Genomic DNA, 19,930 nt, shown 5'->3' with positions numbered 1-19,930 from the left:
CATTCACATGCTCCTCCAACTTATGCATAAGAAAACTATTACTTAGAATTTTTATGCTGAATTTTCTACAGTAAGGTTGCCCGATTCCATTCTGGAAAGCCCAGTTTGAAATGCAGTTTGCAAATTTACCTGCTCATACACATCTACTAAATCTGGTAATCAGTTGATTAAGATGTGTATGAGCAGGGAAATCTGCAAACTGTGTTGGATTCTGACCCTCCAGGACCAGAAGAGGGCAACCCTCATCTACAGCAATAGTGATAACAGTAAGACCACATTCTGATGAACATTGACAATGACAACACTAAAACCCTGTCCTCAACTGGAATGACTGAGTCAGAAGGAACAACCCTCTATCCACCCCTTGGTAACAGTAACCAGGCTTGGATGTCTCCTTGAGGTAAGTGAACAGCTGCATTGCACCACTCAGAATAGATGCTTCCCATGATGCATGTCAGTGATCTGCCATTTGATTCATCCCATGCACAAGTGAACAATTATAGGGCCTGCTCCTTACCTCCAGACTGAGACATTGGGGAGAAGTGAGCATGGAAATGGTAAAATGACTGAGAGGAACAAGGACAGATGAAGAGAACAATGGCTTTCTTGTGAGCATGAATATTTGTAGAAAATATTTTAAATGTGTTATTAGGCTGATTGTAAAATCCAGTTTATGCTTAGGCAACTGTTGAGTTAACTCATTCTGGCAGGCTGAGAGTCCTATATGAATATGTCAATTTGCATAAGGTTTGGTAAGGCACACAGAAGTGACACTTAAGCTAAAGGAGAGGACAAAAGAGAGTGGAAGAAACAGAAAGAAGAAAAACAGAGCTCAGAAAAGAACAAAGCAGGTAGCAAGCCCTAGAAAGTGTGCATGCTCCCTCTATTGACGGAGCCTAAAATTACAGGAAAGTGTGTATATAACTGGCATCATTTTCTTTTCCTGTGCTTTCATGTGACCTGCTCTATAGCCTACATACAGCCACACGCTTCCTGAAAGCACGTGCAAATGGAAAAAAATGCCTAGTCCTGCAGTAATCAAAATGCCTTTAATGCTACCAGCATTTGCCAGTGGTTTGTATGCAATAAGGCTGCTAGTGGCCTGGGTGTCCTGAACAACCACCATTGATTAGCATCACAGGAAACAAGCAGCTGACACTACCACTAGGTTGGGGGGATACACATCTGGGTATGGGGGCTGCTGCTAGCCACCTCCAGGGTAAAGAGAGAGGATTGATTCTGATGCCTGCCACCTCAAAGGGAAGATATGGGCAACTGGAAGGCTGCTAAAGGGTGTCATATAGCTTGATGGTTAACTTGTTTCATCCAACAGTTTAGGCATTGATTGTGTTGTTGCAACATAATCTTGTAAATAAATAAAAATAAAAATGTAACAGCTTCAGATTAGGCTCTCTGCCTAATGGACAAGTGACTCATGGCTGCATGGGAAGTGACTTGGACTAGGAAATTACTCCAGATGAGGAACATAGGCAAATAATTCCAACTAGGAATCAGTTTGAAATGGACACAGCCTGAAATGAAACTGAAACTGGGAAATTATTAAAACTGAGGAAAAGTCCTGACTGGGTAATGGAATGAAATGGAAGATGGTCCTAGACTCCTAGCTGACAAAAAGAATGTGAAATATTTAGAGAGGAGGAGGCATTCTGGAGGAGAAGCACCTTACCCAAATAGATAAAGGGTCTTAATTATCACATTATCAAAGAAGCTATCCACCCATGTTCCAAAACTACTTATCAAGTATAGGGTTGCGGTGAACCTGGAGCCTAACCGGCACCCCCTTGACAGGATGCCATTACTTCACACTGCACACACGCAAAGTAAAATTAAATATTTCAGTCAAGGCCTAATAGAAATTTGTTTTCAATGAAACACTGCTTCTAAAAAACATAAAAAAACAAAGAGGGGTTAAATCAGCTATGGAGCTAAAACAAAATCTGCTGTTCCCTGATTCCAACTAGACTGATACAGATGTGAATGTTAGCATCAATGCTGATCTGCACTTTTGAATACTAGCTTTCTCCAGTAGAGGCAGAGGCATTCCAGTAAACATGTAAGTGGACTTCAAACCTAACAGTAACAGTAACTAACAGTAGTCCAAATCCCAAAGGTAGTAAAAGCAGCTTCACCTGGTTCAACTTCTCCACCCTCTGAGGAGTAAAATTATACACAGAACTTGCTCTTCTGTACCACAAGGACTTAGTGGCATGTCAACATACCAGAACATTCCGTTCCCAGGCTATTACGCACCATCCAATGGTTCTTAGAAAATCCAGGCCTCATCTGAGCCTAAGTGAGAGTCACATTGTCTGTTTCTGTTTCAAGGCGACGTTTACCAGTATAAACCACCGCCACGACTCAGGGAGACATTTTCTCACAACACAAAGAAAATCGCGATCAAACAAAATAACCATCTATGTGTTGCAAGGACACAGATCCACTAAGCAGCAGAACTGCATGAGGCTTAGCATAAAGGTTGCTCTTAAATGCTTAAGTGACCGAACGATAAAGCTCCCTCTCACCCTTTTTTCCTCCTCCTCTTCCCCATTACCTCTCCTCTCCCTCTATACCCCCACCATCTCCCAAAAATTTCATTCTCCCCCCTCATTCCTCTCTCATCATGCCTTTTAATCTCTTCCACTTCGCATCCTCTTCTTCTCCTCCATTACTCTCATTCAACCCTCTCATTCTCCCCTTACCACCCTCTCCCTTTCTCTCTCTTTGTCCATCACCTCTCCGCATCCCTTTGCCCCACATACACTGTTTTGTGACTCCGTCTTTTCTGCCCTAGCAGCAGAAAGGGCAGAAATAGCATTTGTTTAGAGACCCAATACCGGAGACAGCAAAAGCAGAGCTGGGACAACAGGGACAATTTTTAGGCTTCTCTCGCATGCGGCCAGGCGCATCAGAGACACGGGAGAGAAGTAATTTACACACTCAGGTATCACAGCTCAGCATTTTAAGCCCCGCGAGCTGCCCGTGAGTGGCTGCAGTCCATGTAATTACAGTTTAAAGTTTCCCCGTTGGACTCGGCTTGAAATTAAAGTGGGTGGATGGGGGGGAAGCATGAGAACATCCTTTTCAGGCTCTGCTGCTTCTGGACATCTCCTTGTGGCACTTTGGGGTAACATGCTCAAGAGAGGTGAGCCATTAACAGCATGACTAGGATTCAAGCATGACAGTTAGCCACACAAAACTGAAAGAATAGTAAGAAGTGCATCAGAGACAGACAGACGTGTCGGAAGATGACACAAAATCGATGCATCCACAGGCTGCAGAGAGATACTGAGTTACAGCCATTAAAGACAATGACTTACTTATTGTGAAGATCCAGGGCCCCCTTTGTCATTACACATTGCTGGTTTTGCTGTGATGATTCTCAGAATTTAGCTAAATCATGCCATTACTAAAAAGAGATGCTGTTCTCACTTTCAGTCCTGGTGGATTTCTGGGGTATCCTTTTTCCACTGCCAGTTCCTTCAGCAGAAACCGGCGGGTCAAAGTAAAACCAGGAGGTGCAGTGCTGCTTGCACGCTGTCTGAGAGATTAACTGTGACACTGTCAGTCACTACATTGTTATTGGGCCCTGGGAACACAATAAAAAATACCTTGCGAGCAAATCTGTTTTATCATAACAGACGCTGCTATATTGGCCGCAAGTGATGCGTGGTGACAGTTCCTTTCTTGAGTGCCGCACTGGGATTGAAAGGATGTCTGACTTATATAGTGAAAGCAAGCAGGCTGGATTGAAGCCCCATGTACCTGACATACAGCTTGAGCTCTCAAACGCAAATCTCTCAACCCAGGAAAAGTGTTCCCCTGAATATCAGACTTAGAAGCTAATACACCACAGAAACTCGATTAAACAAACCTGTCCTATAAAAACTGCTCATTAAGAGAAAACAAAAATGATTTTCCCTGTGGCTTCCCATGCTATCATTTTTAATTTATTCTACAGCTTGCATATCTTAGTGCTCAACTAAATTGTATTGAGTTCACCTTAATGCACCATGGAATGGTGTGAAATCTATGAAATTGTCCTTTATATCTCTTAACAAATCCAGATTGTATAAAGATTTTCACCATCACTGTCCCACTAACGTTGGGAGTGATGGCTTAAACATTGTCACATCTCATCAGGGAGGTTCCTCCCTCAGATGAAAGCGGATCATGGCAAGGCGGCACGAACAACGAGAATCAGCAGCGTGCATTTGTGGCATTCAGGGACGTTGTCACATCTTGCATGTGCTAAGCAGAATTGACAATGAATCATTCATGAAAACACAAATGGTTTTCCGACTAAAAAAAAGCATGATTTTGTACACCTTATAAAAATGAATGGCATGCACAATTGGGATTACAGCAGTAGAAACAGCCTCCAGGACACCAATGCATTCACATCTGCACATAGATATTTCTTTTACTGTAGCTCTATCATTCCCAGACCATTAAAAGCGAGGGTAAAGAAGGCAGGAACACATTTCAAGGGTCAAAGGTCATACCTTTGTAACACTCCCTGAGGACAAGTCAGGCCATTTCCTCTTCCTACGTGATTCCCATGTCTCATTTTCAAGCTGCTTTAAATGAAGTGGAAACACCTTCTGTTCACATAATACAAATTTCCACCATGAAAAAGACACGGAGATTGATCAGAACCTGTGAAAAATGGAAGAATGAACATTAGAAGGATGATGTCCCGTTGTTTTAATGCAGACTGAGCACATTGTAACACAGATCAGTAATTTTCATTTGATAAGTTTGATCTCAGCAGATGTCCTTTTTTCAACTGGTTGAGAATATGTATTAATATTTAAGTTTTCTTTGTGTGCTTCACTGCACTTGGATGCTTCATGCAATAAGACACTGGCTTGCAAGTCCCTGGAAAGGTCACATCAGCCACTGCTGAAGGGGCTGCTTATATCAAGAAAACGAAATTTGTGGATGAAGGGATGGGGGGGGGGGGCTGCTGTGGTTACAAATAGGTGAGCAGCTCAATGTTGTTTTTAAATTTCCTTCTGAAACTTCTGTTTAAAATGTATTTTTTTAAAAAAACAAGGTACATACATATGATCACAGGGACCGGAGGCCGCAGCGAAGCCAAACCAGCAAGTGTAGCTATTAAAATGAGCAGCACCTTTGCAGCCTTCACTGATTAAAGGTGGAAGATGATGGATCAGTGGGCCAGATTCAACAATGATTTAAAAATAAGCTGTGGGCAGTCTAAAACCATCTACAGGAGGGGTACATAAACTTCATACACTGCATACCAGCTCAGAATATATTGCGCGCTCGACAGACCACCATTATGATACTATGCTTGATTGTAAAAGACAATACACTGGTTAAGAACTTCTGTTATTTTCACTGCACAAGGATTAGTGTTTACATTTTCTCTCTCTGTAGAAGCGTTTGCTGCATGTTGGGTTGTTGTACAGTACTGTGAGTTGCAGCTTTGTCATACTGTTTCTTATGTTTAGTTTTTAGATGTTTATTTACATTACTAGCATCATAGGAACCAGTTTTTCTACCTCCTCTTGATAGTTTAGTAGAGTAGTTTGCAGTCCGCTATGCTTTGGTTTTCAGATCTGATACCGATACTAGTATCATAGGGCCACCTGAGAACCAGCGCTTACAGGTCTCCACAATGTTTCATGAACCTGCCTATTGCAGGCCATCAGACCAAAAGCACTAGATATTAGTATAAGTATCATTGCATCCCTAGATGTAGAGTAGGCAATACAGTTACATGACAACCAGGGATAGAGGCTTAAGGCCACACAATGCCCTTGGGTCAACCTGCCATGTATGCCTCCTCTATGCCACGCTTGGATCAAGGGGCATGAGTTGAAAGTGACATAGCTCAACTGCCTCACGTCCCAGCATGGCGCCATGTCTGTTCTACTCCATCTGTTCCATCCAATGTGGACAAAAACGCGGTGCTGAAGCAGCAGTGATGGAAAATGATGGCCTTTTCAGGTGGTTGGCCCATGGAGATGGTAATAAAATGCAGCACCACCACTAAAGGATGGTGGCAGATAGACGGGAGCAAAGACAGAGAGTTAATGGAGCTCGTCGTGAGACGGGAGTTCAGAGCCGTAGCCGACAAATCGTTTCCCCCTTGCCAGGCCTGCGTGGGGCCGTCTAAGAGCCAGCGTTTACAGGCCTCCATAATGTTTCATGAGCCTGGCTATTGCAGGCCATCAGAGTCACAGCGGCACCCACGAACCCCAGGAATGGAGACCGTCTTTATAGTTCATGGCTGAGTAGAGACAGGGCTCTCTTAATGTGGAAATAAAACAAGGTTGCCTTAATGTACTTTCTAAGCAGCATGCTTGTGAAGTGGGGAAAGGGGGTGGGGCATGCCGAGAGAAGGCCCAGAGGTGGCCTGTAAAGTAGGCAGAGATAAAGAGCAGGCCCTGTTTGGTGTAGCGACACCATAGGCCCCAAGGGGAAACCGTCTAGCTGGATGTCTGCACTTAGGACTGAGGGATGGGGGCACGACCCTCAGACAGAAACACCTCCGGGATAATAAACTAGGACTTGTCAAATACATTCAAAGCATCAATGAAGAATGTGTCCATCAAACAGACTAATATCAGATTTTGCAGCTTACAGTGTTCTTCGTCAACACAAAAGCCAAGTCAAGCCGAAGCCCCCTTCAATGTCAGAGTCTACAGCAATGATGCGTTTGACAGAGAGGGGGGCTTCCCACCCCAGGCAGGGCACTCGCAGTGAGCCCATGGGACAGACCCAACTCATAAAACTGCTACCCCCTCCTGACAATGGTCATTCAAGGAAGGTGGTACCCAGCAGAGTAGGACATGGTATGGGCACACACTCCTTCTACAGAACGGCTTCTTGGGGGGGGTGGAGTGGGGTGGTGGTCTGCCTGCCTATACCCAAACGGGGCTGGAGGCAAGGGGCCACAAGCTCTGATGTAGTGGGGTGCTGGAGTACTGGAGGGTAAATTCATATCTGGCAGTAAAAATCAACTGTCAGGAAAATCTTATTTGAAAGCTAGAAATATTAAAGTTACATATGTCCTGACAATGCAATAAGACTATCAAAGAAGTAAGAATACCTTTGGTTATCTTACCATATTTATTAAGGAGGATAAAAATGTAACACTTTACCAGTAATATGGAATACATACAAAAGTCAGTGCACTGCCTCCATCTAGTGGCCTATTTGTGAGTTTCGTGTTAAAGGTCTTAAACCACAAAAACATTAAGTATACAGATGCTCCTTGCTTTACAACCGTAAACAACTTAATGATCTTTTGACATTATGAGGTGCGACAGTGGTAGTGCCGATATGCCGTATGGTACTTTCCACTAATGATGGGCAATGGCAGCATCCACACAGCCACACTTCCAGTCTCTGCAGCAGACACAAACGTGAACATCTCACACAGTACCGCCTGGCCCGCCGGTACCCGTCAGCTGCCTCCGGAGACCCCCGGGCTATTAATTCCCGGTAAGCCTCCTTCTTCAGCTTCACGGCCCCCCTCACCTCTGGTGTCCACCATCGGGTACGGGGGTTACCGCCACGACAGGCACCGACCACCCTGCAGCCACAGCTCCGTACGGCCGCTTCCACAATGATCTTGTATGCCTTTATTTACTTTTCAGTTACTGGTATTTAGTTAGTTCCAGTAATTATTTACTTAGTCAGTGACTGTAGTTATTTGCTTATTTATTTATCATATATTTATATTGAACTTATGCCATTCTCCATTTATGGGTTTATCAGAACGCAACGCCACCGCAAGCCATGGAGCACCTGTATTTCAAGCATATATTTGTCCAGCCAATGAAGACAATCAGAAGTGACCTTGAGACAGCTTGTATGCAAGTTTGCATGTCTACCAGCTAACGCTCGCGTGTGTGTGCGTGCTTGTTTTGAGCCTCCATTGCCATGAGCAGTGTTCCGCACTCTGAAATCACTGCTAATGACAGATGAGCATCTGCTGCTGGTGAAGTGGGAGACTGCAAAGTTTGCCAGCTGCCAGAACAATGAAGGACGAACCATGGAGCAGCTCGAGACTTTGAGTGGGGGTTTTCTCATACCTATGGGGGGAGACAGAGTCTCTATGTAGCCCCAGAGTAAGGGAGCAGGTCTTGGACATCTCACTCAGGCTAGAGTCAGAAGGAGTCTCTATCTTGATTGCTCTGTGGTTTATTATTATCGTGAAATGGAACAAAAACCCACTTATTTTGCCCACAGCTCCTTTGGGTGCCCTGTCCTCTTCAATTGCCTGAGGATGATTAGACCTCACACACATCAGCTGCAGGATGGAGAGGTGCAGGGAGAGCAGGACTGTGCAGCACTAACGTTGACTATGAGGAGCCACAGCACCTGACCAGTCCTCTGTATCTATCGCTGCTTGCTTGGAAAAGTCAAACTAACATGCAGACCCACAGGTCATTTGATTGATGGACAGTCAAATCCAGCAGGAAAGACGAGTAACATGAGTTCAGTGGAGGCAGTCTTGAAAATCATGCCATACTTGTCTTTCTGTTTTCATTTCTCCCCACAAGGGGGCGTCAGTTACAAATATTTTGCGAAATACACAAAAAAAAACACACAAAAAGTAATGATGGTACTCTAAAAATGAACCACCATCCCTTATAATTACTGCTGGCAAGTTTGTCCTGTGCTAGTGGACAGCTACACATGGCAGCCCAACTAGCATTTTGAGGTTAGCATGTAAGAAAATAAACACGAAGCTCTTTCTAAGGCGTGAGCAACATGCAGAGAACATTAATGGCATCAAAGTCTACCCATTAGGACAGAAGGCTGGATGTATGGTCTGCTCTTTCTGTCCGGGGCCTCTCGACCAAGCCTGTTTAACAAGATTAAACATGAATAAAGGGGCCTGAAATCCACTCCTTCCCCCATCTTACAGGTTCACTGTTTCAGGTACCACTACAGGATGATATAATGGACAAACTCATTTAATATGAGTGCACTGGACTCACTGACAGCCCAGATACGCGCGGGGGGGAGGGGCGACAAAACAGACGGAGAGAGGGAGGTGGTGGGCCCAGTTATGACTGGCTGCTCTGATTCGGTCTCTGCACACCCTGACCGGTGGAGCTCGACAGCAGTAGACTGCTGAGCGAATAGAAAACTGTGGGACTAATAAAATCATCTGGGCCAATGCCATGTACATCCAGACAATGAACCAGGGGCATTAGTGTCTTTGCCAGGAGCTGTTATTATATGAAGTTTCCATATCTATCTATTCCCAGGGACAATCTATCTGCACTGGAGCTGGAATAAATCCACCAGACTTGAGGAGGGAATGTTTGCTACCAGCCTCTGTTGGTGCAACCAACATAAGTGCAAGACAGCCTTCCCATCTGAAACCTAATATTGTTCAACTGCACCAAAAAACAGACACATTAGCTCAGACACCCTCCCATGCAACACACACACTGACCACCACAAAGACTGCCATCACTTTCTTGGGTAATTATTAAAGTGCTTCTGGAGCCAGGCCCATTGGGGCATCAGGTGAATGAGAGACATGCATAGGCACATGCACAGAAGCACACGCATACACACACATAGACACACACCGGCACATAAACACACACAAGTCATAAATGTCTCCACAAAGTTGCAAACACATACATTGGGGTATATGATATCACGCAGGAACACACATAAAAACATTTTCTTTCCAGCTTACTTTAAGTAGTTGCAATTAAGATTGAGCTTTACAGCCAAGGAGTGTCATTCTGGGAGGAGCCGAGAGAATAAATCACCCACAGCTGAGCTACAACGACTGATTGTTCAAAGAGAGGTTGGTGGACCGAATTTGGTGGACCGAATTTAATCGGACCGAATGTCAAATTTTTTTTTTAAATAATAGTCCTGACCTATCACCCCCCCCCCCCACCACCACCACCCATAGCTCCTTCTGTGGAGAAAAACAGAATTAAAGATTAGATATATGGGGGCATATGAAGTGAGATGGGAAAGAAAAACACTGAGAAATGTCCCTATGGTGTTACTACTTCAAAAACATTACACTTTAGAAACTGACTGCCCTCATCTATTAGATGTTCAACTGGAATTTTCACTCTTGTTTGTCTGAAATGGCGCCACTCGGCCGTCCCTCCCGACCCACCCCCACTCCAGTATCAATCAACTTCCCATTTTTTCCTCGGAGGAAGAGAGAATATAACAGCTGTTCCTGAGCCATCTCCACAAAGAGGCCACGAAATCACCAGGAGATGTGGCCCTGCAGGGGCAGCCCACCAGTCAAGGCAATGATGCTGTGTCCAGCACCCAGCCAGACAGGACATTTCAGCTGCCCATTCCACCTTCCTTCATAAACCCATTAAACCCTTATGGCTTTCTGACAATCCATTTTTCTCTGTGTGTCATTTTATTTTCTCATTTCCAGATAATCAACCTTTGCTTCAATCAGTTTAAATATGACAAAACTGGGTGCCATCATCGTTTCTCAGTGACACCTTTTAATTTCTTCCAGTGATGACAAAAAAAATATTTTACAATGCATTGCTTCTTCAGACCAGCACTATAAGTGCAAAACTGGCCTAGTCAGCTCCAGCTCCGCAACAACAGCCTCCTTCTGAGATGAGTCAGAAGTTTCACCTTGACAGGCTGCCTACTCCTGGGTGGAAGGTGTGGAGCCTACAGAGAGTCGGAGGATGATTACCAGATGGCAGCCAGAGGCTGAACACAAGAGGAAAGAGCCATGACAGAGGTTTCATCCTACGGCTTTCTTATTCACACACACAGGATATCCAGGACGATTTGTTTTCATGGATGCTGCATTATTTCAAAAGCCAATGGATGAACCAAAACATCCTTTGTCATATTTACATAAAAGGGCTGATGAAGAGAATTGCTTCCCTCTGGTGGACATAGAATGTCATAGCATATAAAAACATTAAAAACCAATACAATTTTTCATTCTGGTTATAAAAGGCTAAATGAGTTCAATAAAAGTGTTGAAATGTACATCACTTTGTGCATGCTGTTGTGATGTGACAGTGCCATGTCCTTGAGTATGATCAAACCCTCCAATCTCATACTGAAGGCACAGGAAAAATCAGACCCCAATTCCCTTTTCACTTAAACCAATCTTCCAAACAATTTTCAAGTCTTTTATTATCCCTTGTTTTGAAACAAAATCAAAACTAGTCACATTCACCACATCTCCTGTTCCTTTATTTTCTTTAAGATGGTTCTGTTAACAAAGTTGTTGTGCTGCATCTTCAGTCAGTGAGCTGAGCTACTTTTACATGTCTTCTGTATCAGTTTGGGAATCAGCGAAGACTTACATGACTGGTCTACAATCGACCCCCACTCTCAGTGAGGCCTGCTCCTCCAGACAGTAAAATCAGGGAAGATGGGAGATGTCTGTGTGGTAGAGCTTTAAATGGGATTTGATCATTTCACCATGCCATAGATAATGTGCCCTATGAAGGGGTAGGGCAGGGGGCACTCTGGCAGAGACATGACATACGGCAGAACAGGAGTAGTGCTGACACTGCAAATGCAAAGTGAACAGTGTGTATACTCCCTGCAGCTCCTACAAGCAAACTAAATAATGCCTTTATTAATTCTCCATCACTGGCAAATTCGAAATGACTCAATCTGAAAGGACAGAACATCATGTCAAATACATCCAAAATGTAAATCAATACGACTGAAAGCAGAAAGACAAGTCTTTCGCCTGAATCTCTCCATTTAACACACAGGTGCTGGAAGAGTAAGGTCAAAGGTCAAGAGGGGCCCTTTCAATGAGCTCATTATAACATTTTGCAGCAAGCAAATTATGAAGAGCCCACAGGGTTATGCGCAGGATCCAGGCAAGTCTAATGATACATTCAATAAATTTAATGAGCCATTGCTGCATTACATTATATCCACACGAGCTCATCTATTCACTGTGCATCTGAGTTAAGGCATTTCTCAGCAGAATATATCCATAAACACGATACATGCAATATACAGAATACACCCAATACACAGAATACATTCATCCTGCATACATGTGCATGATGCTACACAGCCTGTCTGAGCTTCTCAATTTGCATGGGATTTCATCTGTCAATATAATTTAAAATTGCTGGTTGATGCATTTATTCATATCCAGATTTTTATGCGGATATTGGGGGATGGGAAACGGGAATTTAACACACTTTTCGAAGCAGAATAGGGTAAGCATTCTGCATTAGACTGCTCTAGGTCCAGGGGAGCCTACCCTGAACTGACACTCGCAAGAAATGGTGCAACTCAGATCAGACTCTGGGATTACACATGTAGGTGGACGTCCAGAAGAGGAAGATCATTCTCTCCACGAAGCTGACATGGTGTCACACCAGTAATGCTAATAAAGATAGATCTGCCATAATATGGTTAACCCCCCTGTTGCGAATGGAGGTATCCAGGGAACGGTCACATAGGCAAACCTCACTATTCCCGAATCTCTCAAGTGGAATAAATCTGCCACCATGGGCTGGCCAGTGCCTCCCAGCATGACACACCACATATGCTCAGCGATCGATATATGACAAACACAAAGGTCAGACAAATATATGACCAAATTTAGTTCCCAGGACATCATACATTAAAGGACAATAAACGCCCTTTACCTGCCATGGATTTCACCAAGATTCACCCCCCTCCCCAGAAAATAAAACTAGACTTCACAGTCCTTGTCAAAAGCAATCTTTAGATTTGTACTATTTGGATTTCATGGTCTTATTTCTGTTGCCATGACACTAAGCTTCATGACAATGAATCCTAGCTTTTGGAGATTGTTAAGCCAATAGGATGAAAATTTTTCCAACCCTGTTTCAGCAGCACAAGGTGAAAATCTGAAGGTTGCTTCAGCTCCAGAAAATGCACAACTCCATCAACTTCACTGACAGCTGAAGCCTCTTGTGTAGGGTCCAAAAACAAGCATATCTGGCTCAACAGGTACAACGTCTGTGACAAATTTGATGTTTATACTTCAACTTTAGTATTCACCTGTTGCCAAGGTTCTTCGTTGAATTTAAGCACCATGTGTTAAAGGGTTTTGCAGCGGCTGAGCAGGTGTTTGTCTTTGTCTGTCAAATCTTCTAATACTGGCATCCATCTGTCTCCCTCTCCTCGCTTTCCTGCCCTGTCCTCTCTTTGTTATATTTTATTCTGACACATACCACAGTTATGTGCCATTAATCAGACCCCCATGTATGAGAGTTGAATGCTAAATTCCTTTCCTGTTTTTCCTCAACCCCACAATAGAAAAGGACACATTAACCTTCCAGGCTGCTTCAATTTCCCTCCCTGAACACAGCAATACTGCAAGAAGGAGAAGTTCCCCAATTGTCTTGCCTGCAAGTTCCTCTCCTGAATGATTGTGTGTGCGTGTGTGCATTTGTGTGTGAGTGTGTGTGTCTGCGCATACACACACTTGTGTGCCACTGTGAGGCAGTTCCCGCTATGCTATAAATAAGCTCAGGCTGTAGTGAGAAGCAAAAGCCTGTGGAGGAGAGTGACAGCAGAGGGCACACTGGCCTCCCGCTCCATGAGAGGTGTAAACTGAAACCAAAGCCAAATCCAATAAGTATGCAGAGCATAACCACACAGCGCAAGAGACAGCAGAACACTATGCTGTAGATGTTTACACACATCAGACTGACCTAAAACCTGAATGGGAAAAGAATTCTGAAAAAAAGAAATGTGTAAACCCATAGAAAAAAGTTATTTGGTTAGAGCGAGTGCAAATACCGGTTTTTCCAAGGTCAGACAAGATGTGTGCATCTATTCGCATAGATCGATTTTTTCCCTGAATCTCAGTAATGTATGAAATCTGAAACTATATTCTAAACAGTCAAGTCTGCCTTTTGAAACCCCATGGAAAAAAACATGCTGAAAGTCGAGCCGTTTTTGTGAAGCTTCCCACTCACAGAAGATATTTTCTACTTGTCTTGCTAAAGTTTTTCAGCCATGGCAGAATAATGAAAACCATGATGTTCTTACCTTGAACCTGGGCACATGTGGATTGAGGGCAGAGGAGGAGGATGACAGGGAGGATATTAAGGAATGTCTTGGGCAGGAGGGCAGTGGGCACCTTACTGTCCCATCTGGTGGCCATCGCAACATCAGGAGCTGAGGCAGAAATGGTTCAGATCATGAAGGGCCATAAAGCATCGAGCTTACCTGCACAACTGAGCAGGGTTGCTGTGCTCCTGGACTAAAGGTTAGACAGAGGTGCTCTAAAAACAACTAAAAAAAAACAAGCAAAAGTGCCTTTGCATTGATGGCCATCCCAGCTGCTCATGAAACTGGTTTCATTTAAAAAAACAGAAAAAGTGTGGAGTAAACACAATGAAACTCTTTTGTTAGTCATACTCCGAGTACATCAACATGAAATGCAAATTCTCAATTCAGAATGAAACATTCATTACACAAAAGCTTTTAATCAGCTAACAATAAATCAGAAATTATTGATTTGAAAAATTTGTGCAGGGACAAAATTTACTGCTGCTTTCATACTTGATGAAGTATTATTTCTACATCTACATCCAGTGTATACAGCATTTGTAGATTAAGTACTATATTGGCAGATTTTACATTTCTGAGTAATTGTAGTGCACAAAATACAGTTTTGAGCCAAAACAATAAAGCTAATCATGTTGACTATTTTGTAAAAACCGTGATCTGGATTATATTAGACCGTAAGCTAACTTGCAGTCGATATACTGAGACAGACAGAAAGACCACAACTGCTGACAGGGTGCTGACCAGCCAAGATTCGCCAATGCTATCCAATGTGGTACAAAAGAACAGAAGGGCTACTGTCATACAAATGGCAGATCATTTTAATGATGGTCTCAGGAGTAATGCTTGTGGTAACAGTATCCTAAAACATATACAGTTATGTGAAAAAATTGGGACACCCCATGAAAACCAGTGTCTTCATTACCATATGATTTAATCTTCATTGTAACGATACTGAGAGAATACAGTAATATAACTGAACAAATAAAACTAAAGAAATGTCTTTTAAAAATAATTTGTAAAATGTAATCAGTAGAAAAGTAATTTCTTGTAAGGACACCTCTACATTCATTCCTACTTTAAATGCCTAGAATTACATTCAGGTGGCACTGAGGTACCACTGTATTTTAGAGGAGCCTGTCATATTTAAACCTCAGACATTTAGTTTAGATTGCTCTTGATTGTTGATATGAGTGGTATCACCATGGTGAGATCCAAAGAGCTCTAAGGCCTTCAGAGAGAGTCTGGGAAGGGATATAAATAGATCACAAAAGAATTCAAAATCAGTCATTCCACTGTCTAGAAAATAATTTACAAGTAGATAACATTTAAAACAACTGCCAACTAGAGATGCATCAATCGACCAGCCAGGGATCGGAATCGGCCAATTTTCAGCATCCGTTTTACGCATCCACCACACATCATATGCACAGTGGCGCAGGCAATAGCCTCACTATGACTCATAGTTACACGCTAACATGTTTGTGTGGAAGTTCTCCACTGTAAGCGAAGACAACACAAAGCTTACAGTCTGTAATACAGTGGAAACTGCTTATAGTGATAGCATCTGTCTGAGTGAAAGTGATCAGTATAAGTGAATCATCATTATATATATATTTTTTTTCTTTTTCTTAGTCTCAGGCTGATTACCATCTAATTGACATTTGTATATTTATTACATGTATATAAGGTAATAAAATGGACAGGCCGCTATTTACTGAATTTTATTGACTCTTTAAAAATAAACTTCAGCTGTTTCAACCACATTTCAAATTACAGTACTTCACAAATTAAATTACTGCACTGTGTATAATTCAAATATGCTACAATACAATATAGTACTGTACATAAAATACAGCTTATTGTAGTTTCACTGCTGCATCTCTCGTTTGGCAGTTAATCATAAGCTTTGATGACTCAATATTTATCATTGAGAGAAAATAACTTTCCGTTTCCCATCATGTTTCTGAGCATGCAACATTAGCCTCAATTACTGTTGTTTTACTTTTCTCCATATGTTGCCATGTGTAAAAAACCCTAAATGAACACTGTACTAGGTAATGAACTACTTGATTACTATAAGCAAATTATTTAAATAGCATTTGTCCCAAGATTTTTGACATAAATAAGCGGTTGATCACTCTAAGCGTAATCGCTATAAGCAGTTTCCACTGCACATGTAAAGTAAACCATGGGGGAACCACCACGAAAACCTGGTGAAACATTGGAGGTAAACTTTAAACTTATTTTTAAACATATATTACATAATCTTAAAAAGGAATAATCATTAAAATTGCAAAGCTAGCTAAAGTTTTTTAAAACATTAAAAACATTTAAAAGTAAAAACATTTTAGCAAAATTTTAAACCCCTATGCTATAATGTCCATATAGTATGAAGGTATGAAAAAGCCTGACCTTTATCTTACTAGCGATGTAAGATTCAAAATTCAAAGAGTTTATTGTCATATGTACAGTAGAAAAGCGCATTTCTCTGTGCATTGAAATTCTTACTTTGCTGTATGTGCATAACATGTGATGTTGGTATTAATAATATTACTGTACACCTATTATTATATGGAAGAGTATCCACAGTATTCTTGAGTTCGCGCCATTACCCCTGATTCATAGCGGAAGACGTTTTTTTACTTCCGCTTGCGCTGTTGTTGACAGTTGCGGGGTTACACCTTCACTGTTGATAAAGGTTTCTCTCACTGTAGTTTCTTTTACCTGGCGTAAATGGCAACACATTGGGGGTGGATACACAGTAGAGATGTTTTAAAAAGTGGCGAGGACAGTTCAGTAGCAGTGCCTCACCCGTCACTTCTCACAGACTGGGTAGATGACATGAAACTATGGCCCGATGTTAGCTACATCGACATTATTAATTACCTCGTATTTTCCGAAGGCGTTGATGGCAAGGAATTGCGTAATTACAAGAGCACCGAGGCGTATAATTACCTGCACAGCAACAAAATTGATAAAGTACTGCTCAACAAACAAAGCGACTTTATTTTTCTTAAAGCAGCTGTACAGCCGAGCCAGAGCGTTAATCAAGCTAAACACTTAGCATGAGTAATGCTAAGGGAAAGTGGAGTAGTGGAGACAGTCGGCTGTTCCTGTATCGCCAGATCAGGGAAATCATGTAGTTATGCGGCTGCTATTCTGTGGAAGGTATATCACTTATCTGGATATCAGGAGCCTGTTTCACAAAGCAGGGTTTCTTGCTTAGTCGGATAACTTGTTGGATTTAAGGTAATCAGGGCTAAATGTAAGTGCACAAAGATAAAGTGCATCTACTGTAGCTCAGACTACCTTAAATCCAACAAGTTATCCAGCTAAGCAAGAAATCCTGCTTTGTGAAACCGGCCCCAGAATGTTTAAATCACTGAAACAGAAACACTGGACTGGCCAAAGGCTGTGATTGGGGAGTCACGCCGCTACCATCTAGCTAAGTACTACGTGGAGTACTGTTTACTGTTTACATGTGAAAGCCACTCCTTAAAGCTTTGTGCGGGCTGTATGCTGTACAATCACACAAAGATTAAAATAATATAAAAAAAATAAAAGTCGGTACATTAAGGGCAAATTTACAAGATAAGAAAAAAATATAGTTATAAAAGAGAAGAGTTATAAAAGAATGCAGTTATAAAATATTAACTGTATTAATTCTTTAATATTAACTGCATTATTACAGTTTTTCCAATCCTCCTACCGCGGCATACAGTGCAGTGCGTAAGGCGCTGGTCACGGGCAGGCCTTTCGAAGTTGTTGATGCTCAAGGCAAAATGTTTCCAACGCGTTTTTCAGTTTTTTTAAATTATTGTGACAGCCGACAACAGTACACGTTGAACCCGAGCTCATCCTCGAACAGGTAAAGCCGCCAATTACAGCACAAAATAAACGATTTCGAGTAACCGGAATTATAAAACCGGACTGCGGAAGTAGTGGTCTGTCATGGCAGCCTACGAACGCTCTTACAGAAACCTGTGGATAGTACACTTCAGTTTTATTTGGAGGTTTCTACCCTATAGACTTTTTTACAGAGTTGTTTAAGTGAGAGAAGATTCTGTAACTTAGTGCAGATTGGGGGAAACTGTAAAGTTTAACCATTTATTTATTTTTAAGAAAAAAATTGCATTGAAGAAAATTTGATTTTTGTTTGTATATGCTGTCAATTATAGTTCTTAGAAAGAATCAGAATCGGCAAAAATCTGTATCAGCATGTCATTAAAAATCGGAAATCTGAATCGGCCAAGAAAATTGCAATTGATGCATCTCTACTGCTAACATCGCCAATTGCCTTCCTAGCAAGATCAGCCCGAGACCAGACCGCATGATGCTTAAAGATGTTTCAACAATCCTAGAATGTCATCACAGGACCTACAGGAAGCTCTTGCCACAGTCGACGTCAAAGTTCATGTCATCTACCATCAGAACAAGACTGCACAATTTTGAATTTCATGGGAGGTATACAAGGAGGAAACCCTTGCTATCAAAAACAAAATATCAGGTCAAGACTAAAGTTTGCCAGACAACACATAGACAAAGATCAGGACTTCTGGAACAATGTGCTTTGGACAAGTAAATCTAAAATTATTTGGACACAGTAACAGAAGACATGTTAGGTATAAGCCAAAGACAACATTTGAGCCAAAAAACAATACCAACTGTGAAGCATGGGGTGGAAATGTCATGGTTTGGGGCTGTGTCTGTACACAAGCACACCTACAGGCAATTGAGTAACTCCAATTAGCCTCAGCATGTCTTTGGACTGTGGGGGGAAACCGGAGTACCCAGAGAAAACCCCACGACGGCACGGGGAGAACATGCAAACTCCACACACATGTAACCCAGGCAAAGACTTGAACCCAGATCCCAGAGGTATGAGGCAACAGTGCTTACCACTGCACCACCATGTCGCCCCTAGCATAAAGCTATTTAGTTTGTTTATTAAAAAGACATTGTATAGACCTGTTCTATAGAAAAGGTAACCTTAAATGACTTTTGGCGCTATATAGAAAATAAAATTAAATAAAATTAACTTGACCTTCAAGGGGGGGTGGGAGGTGTAATTGGGGGGGGGGCGGAGCACCCCACTAATATAATGGTAGGGGAAACACTGGTCCTCCATAAGCTCATCTTAATCCTACTGAAGATTCATGGAAAGGTCTGAAAATTGCAGTGCGGAGATGCCACCCTTCAAACCTGAGACAGCTTGCACAGTTTGCTCAGGAAGAGGGGGCCAAACTACCTGTTAGCAAATGCAGACGTCTCATTGTGAAGTACAGAGATCGCTTGTTGGCACTGATTGTTGCAAAAGGTGGTGCCACAAAATATTAAACTAAGGGTACCATCTTTTTTGTCCGTGCCATTTTCATATATAAAATATTCAACAGAATCACTAATCAAAAGGAAAGTCTGACTTGTGTTAAATATGGAATAAACATTAAGGGATGCCATTCAACTTTCATCAGTTTCAAATTATTTCAGAGATAGTTGTGTTTTTTTGTTTTTTGTGGAAGGGTACTGACAAATTTGTCCACGTCTGTATAAGGGAACATTACATTGGAAATCTTTGGTTTGTCAAAACGCCATGTCTCTCAACTTATCATTTTCAATGAGGCATGTGGGCTGTCTTTCAGCTTCTGTGTGAGACCGAGGGAGCACTTCATCCATTCAAAGAAGGAAAGCCTCTTGTTCATCAAAAGGTCATCTGCAGAACTCAGCTTTTTAATACTGAGTAATAAAATGAATCAATGTGCAACTAATGTGTAGTACAGCTTGGGCTCAACCAGGTACAGAAGGTCTTCACCTGCATCAGCAGTAAAGGGTAAGGACAGCAGGGGCAGCCTACCACTGGAGCGATGGAGAGAGC

General features: G+C 42.2%; 1 protein-coding gene across 1 annotated transcript in view; it reads right to left on the bottom strand.

Moving 5' to 3' along the window:
- robo2 (roundabout, axon guidance receptor, homolog 2 (Drosophila)) overlaps positions 1-16,986 on the bottom strand; it is a 343,506-nt gene extending 326,520 nt beyond the window's left edge. The window contains exons 1-2 of the mRNA XM_023838865.2: positions 16,567-16,986; positions 14,035-14,163 (exon numbers count right to left, since the gene is read on the bottom strand). Of these exons, the coding sequence (XP_023694633.1) occupies positions 14,035-14,163; positions 16,567-16,582 (145 nt within the window). The 5' untranslated portion in view covers positions 16,583-16,986. The remainder of the gene's footprint in view (positions 1-14,034; positions 14,164-16,566) is intronic.
- Positions 16,987-19,930: the final 2,944 nt, after the last annotated feature.

This window comes from Paramormyrops kingsleyae, chromosome 17 (genome assembly GCF_048594095.1).
Source record: "Paramormyrops kingsleyae isolate MSU_618 chromosome 17, PKINGS_0.4, whole genome shotgun sequence".
NCBI classification, from domain to species: domain Eukaryota; kingdom Metazoa; phylum Chordata; class Actinopteri; order Osteoglossiformes; family Mormyridae; genus Paramormyrops; species Paramormyrops kingsleyae.
Note: the sequence above shows the minus strand (reverse complement) of the source record. Positions and strands in the feature narration are given on the sequence as shown.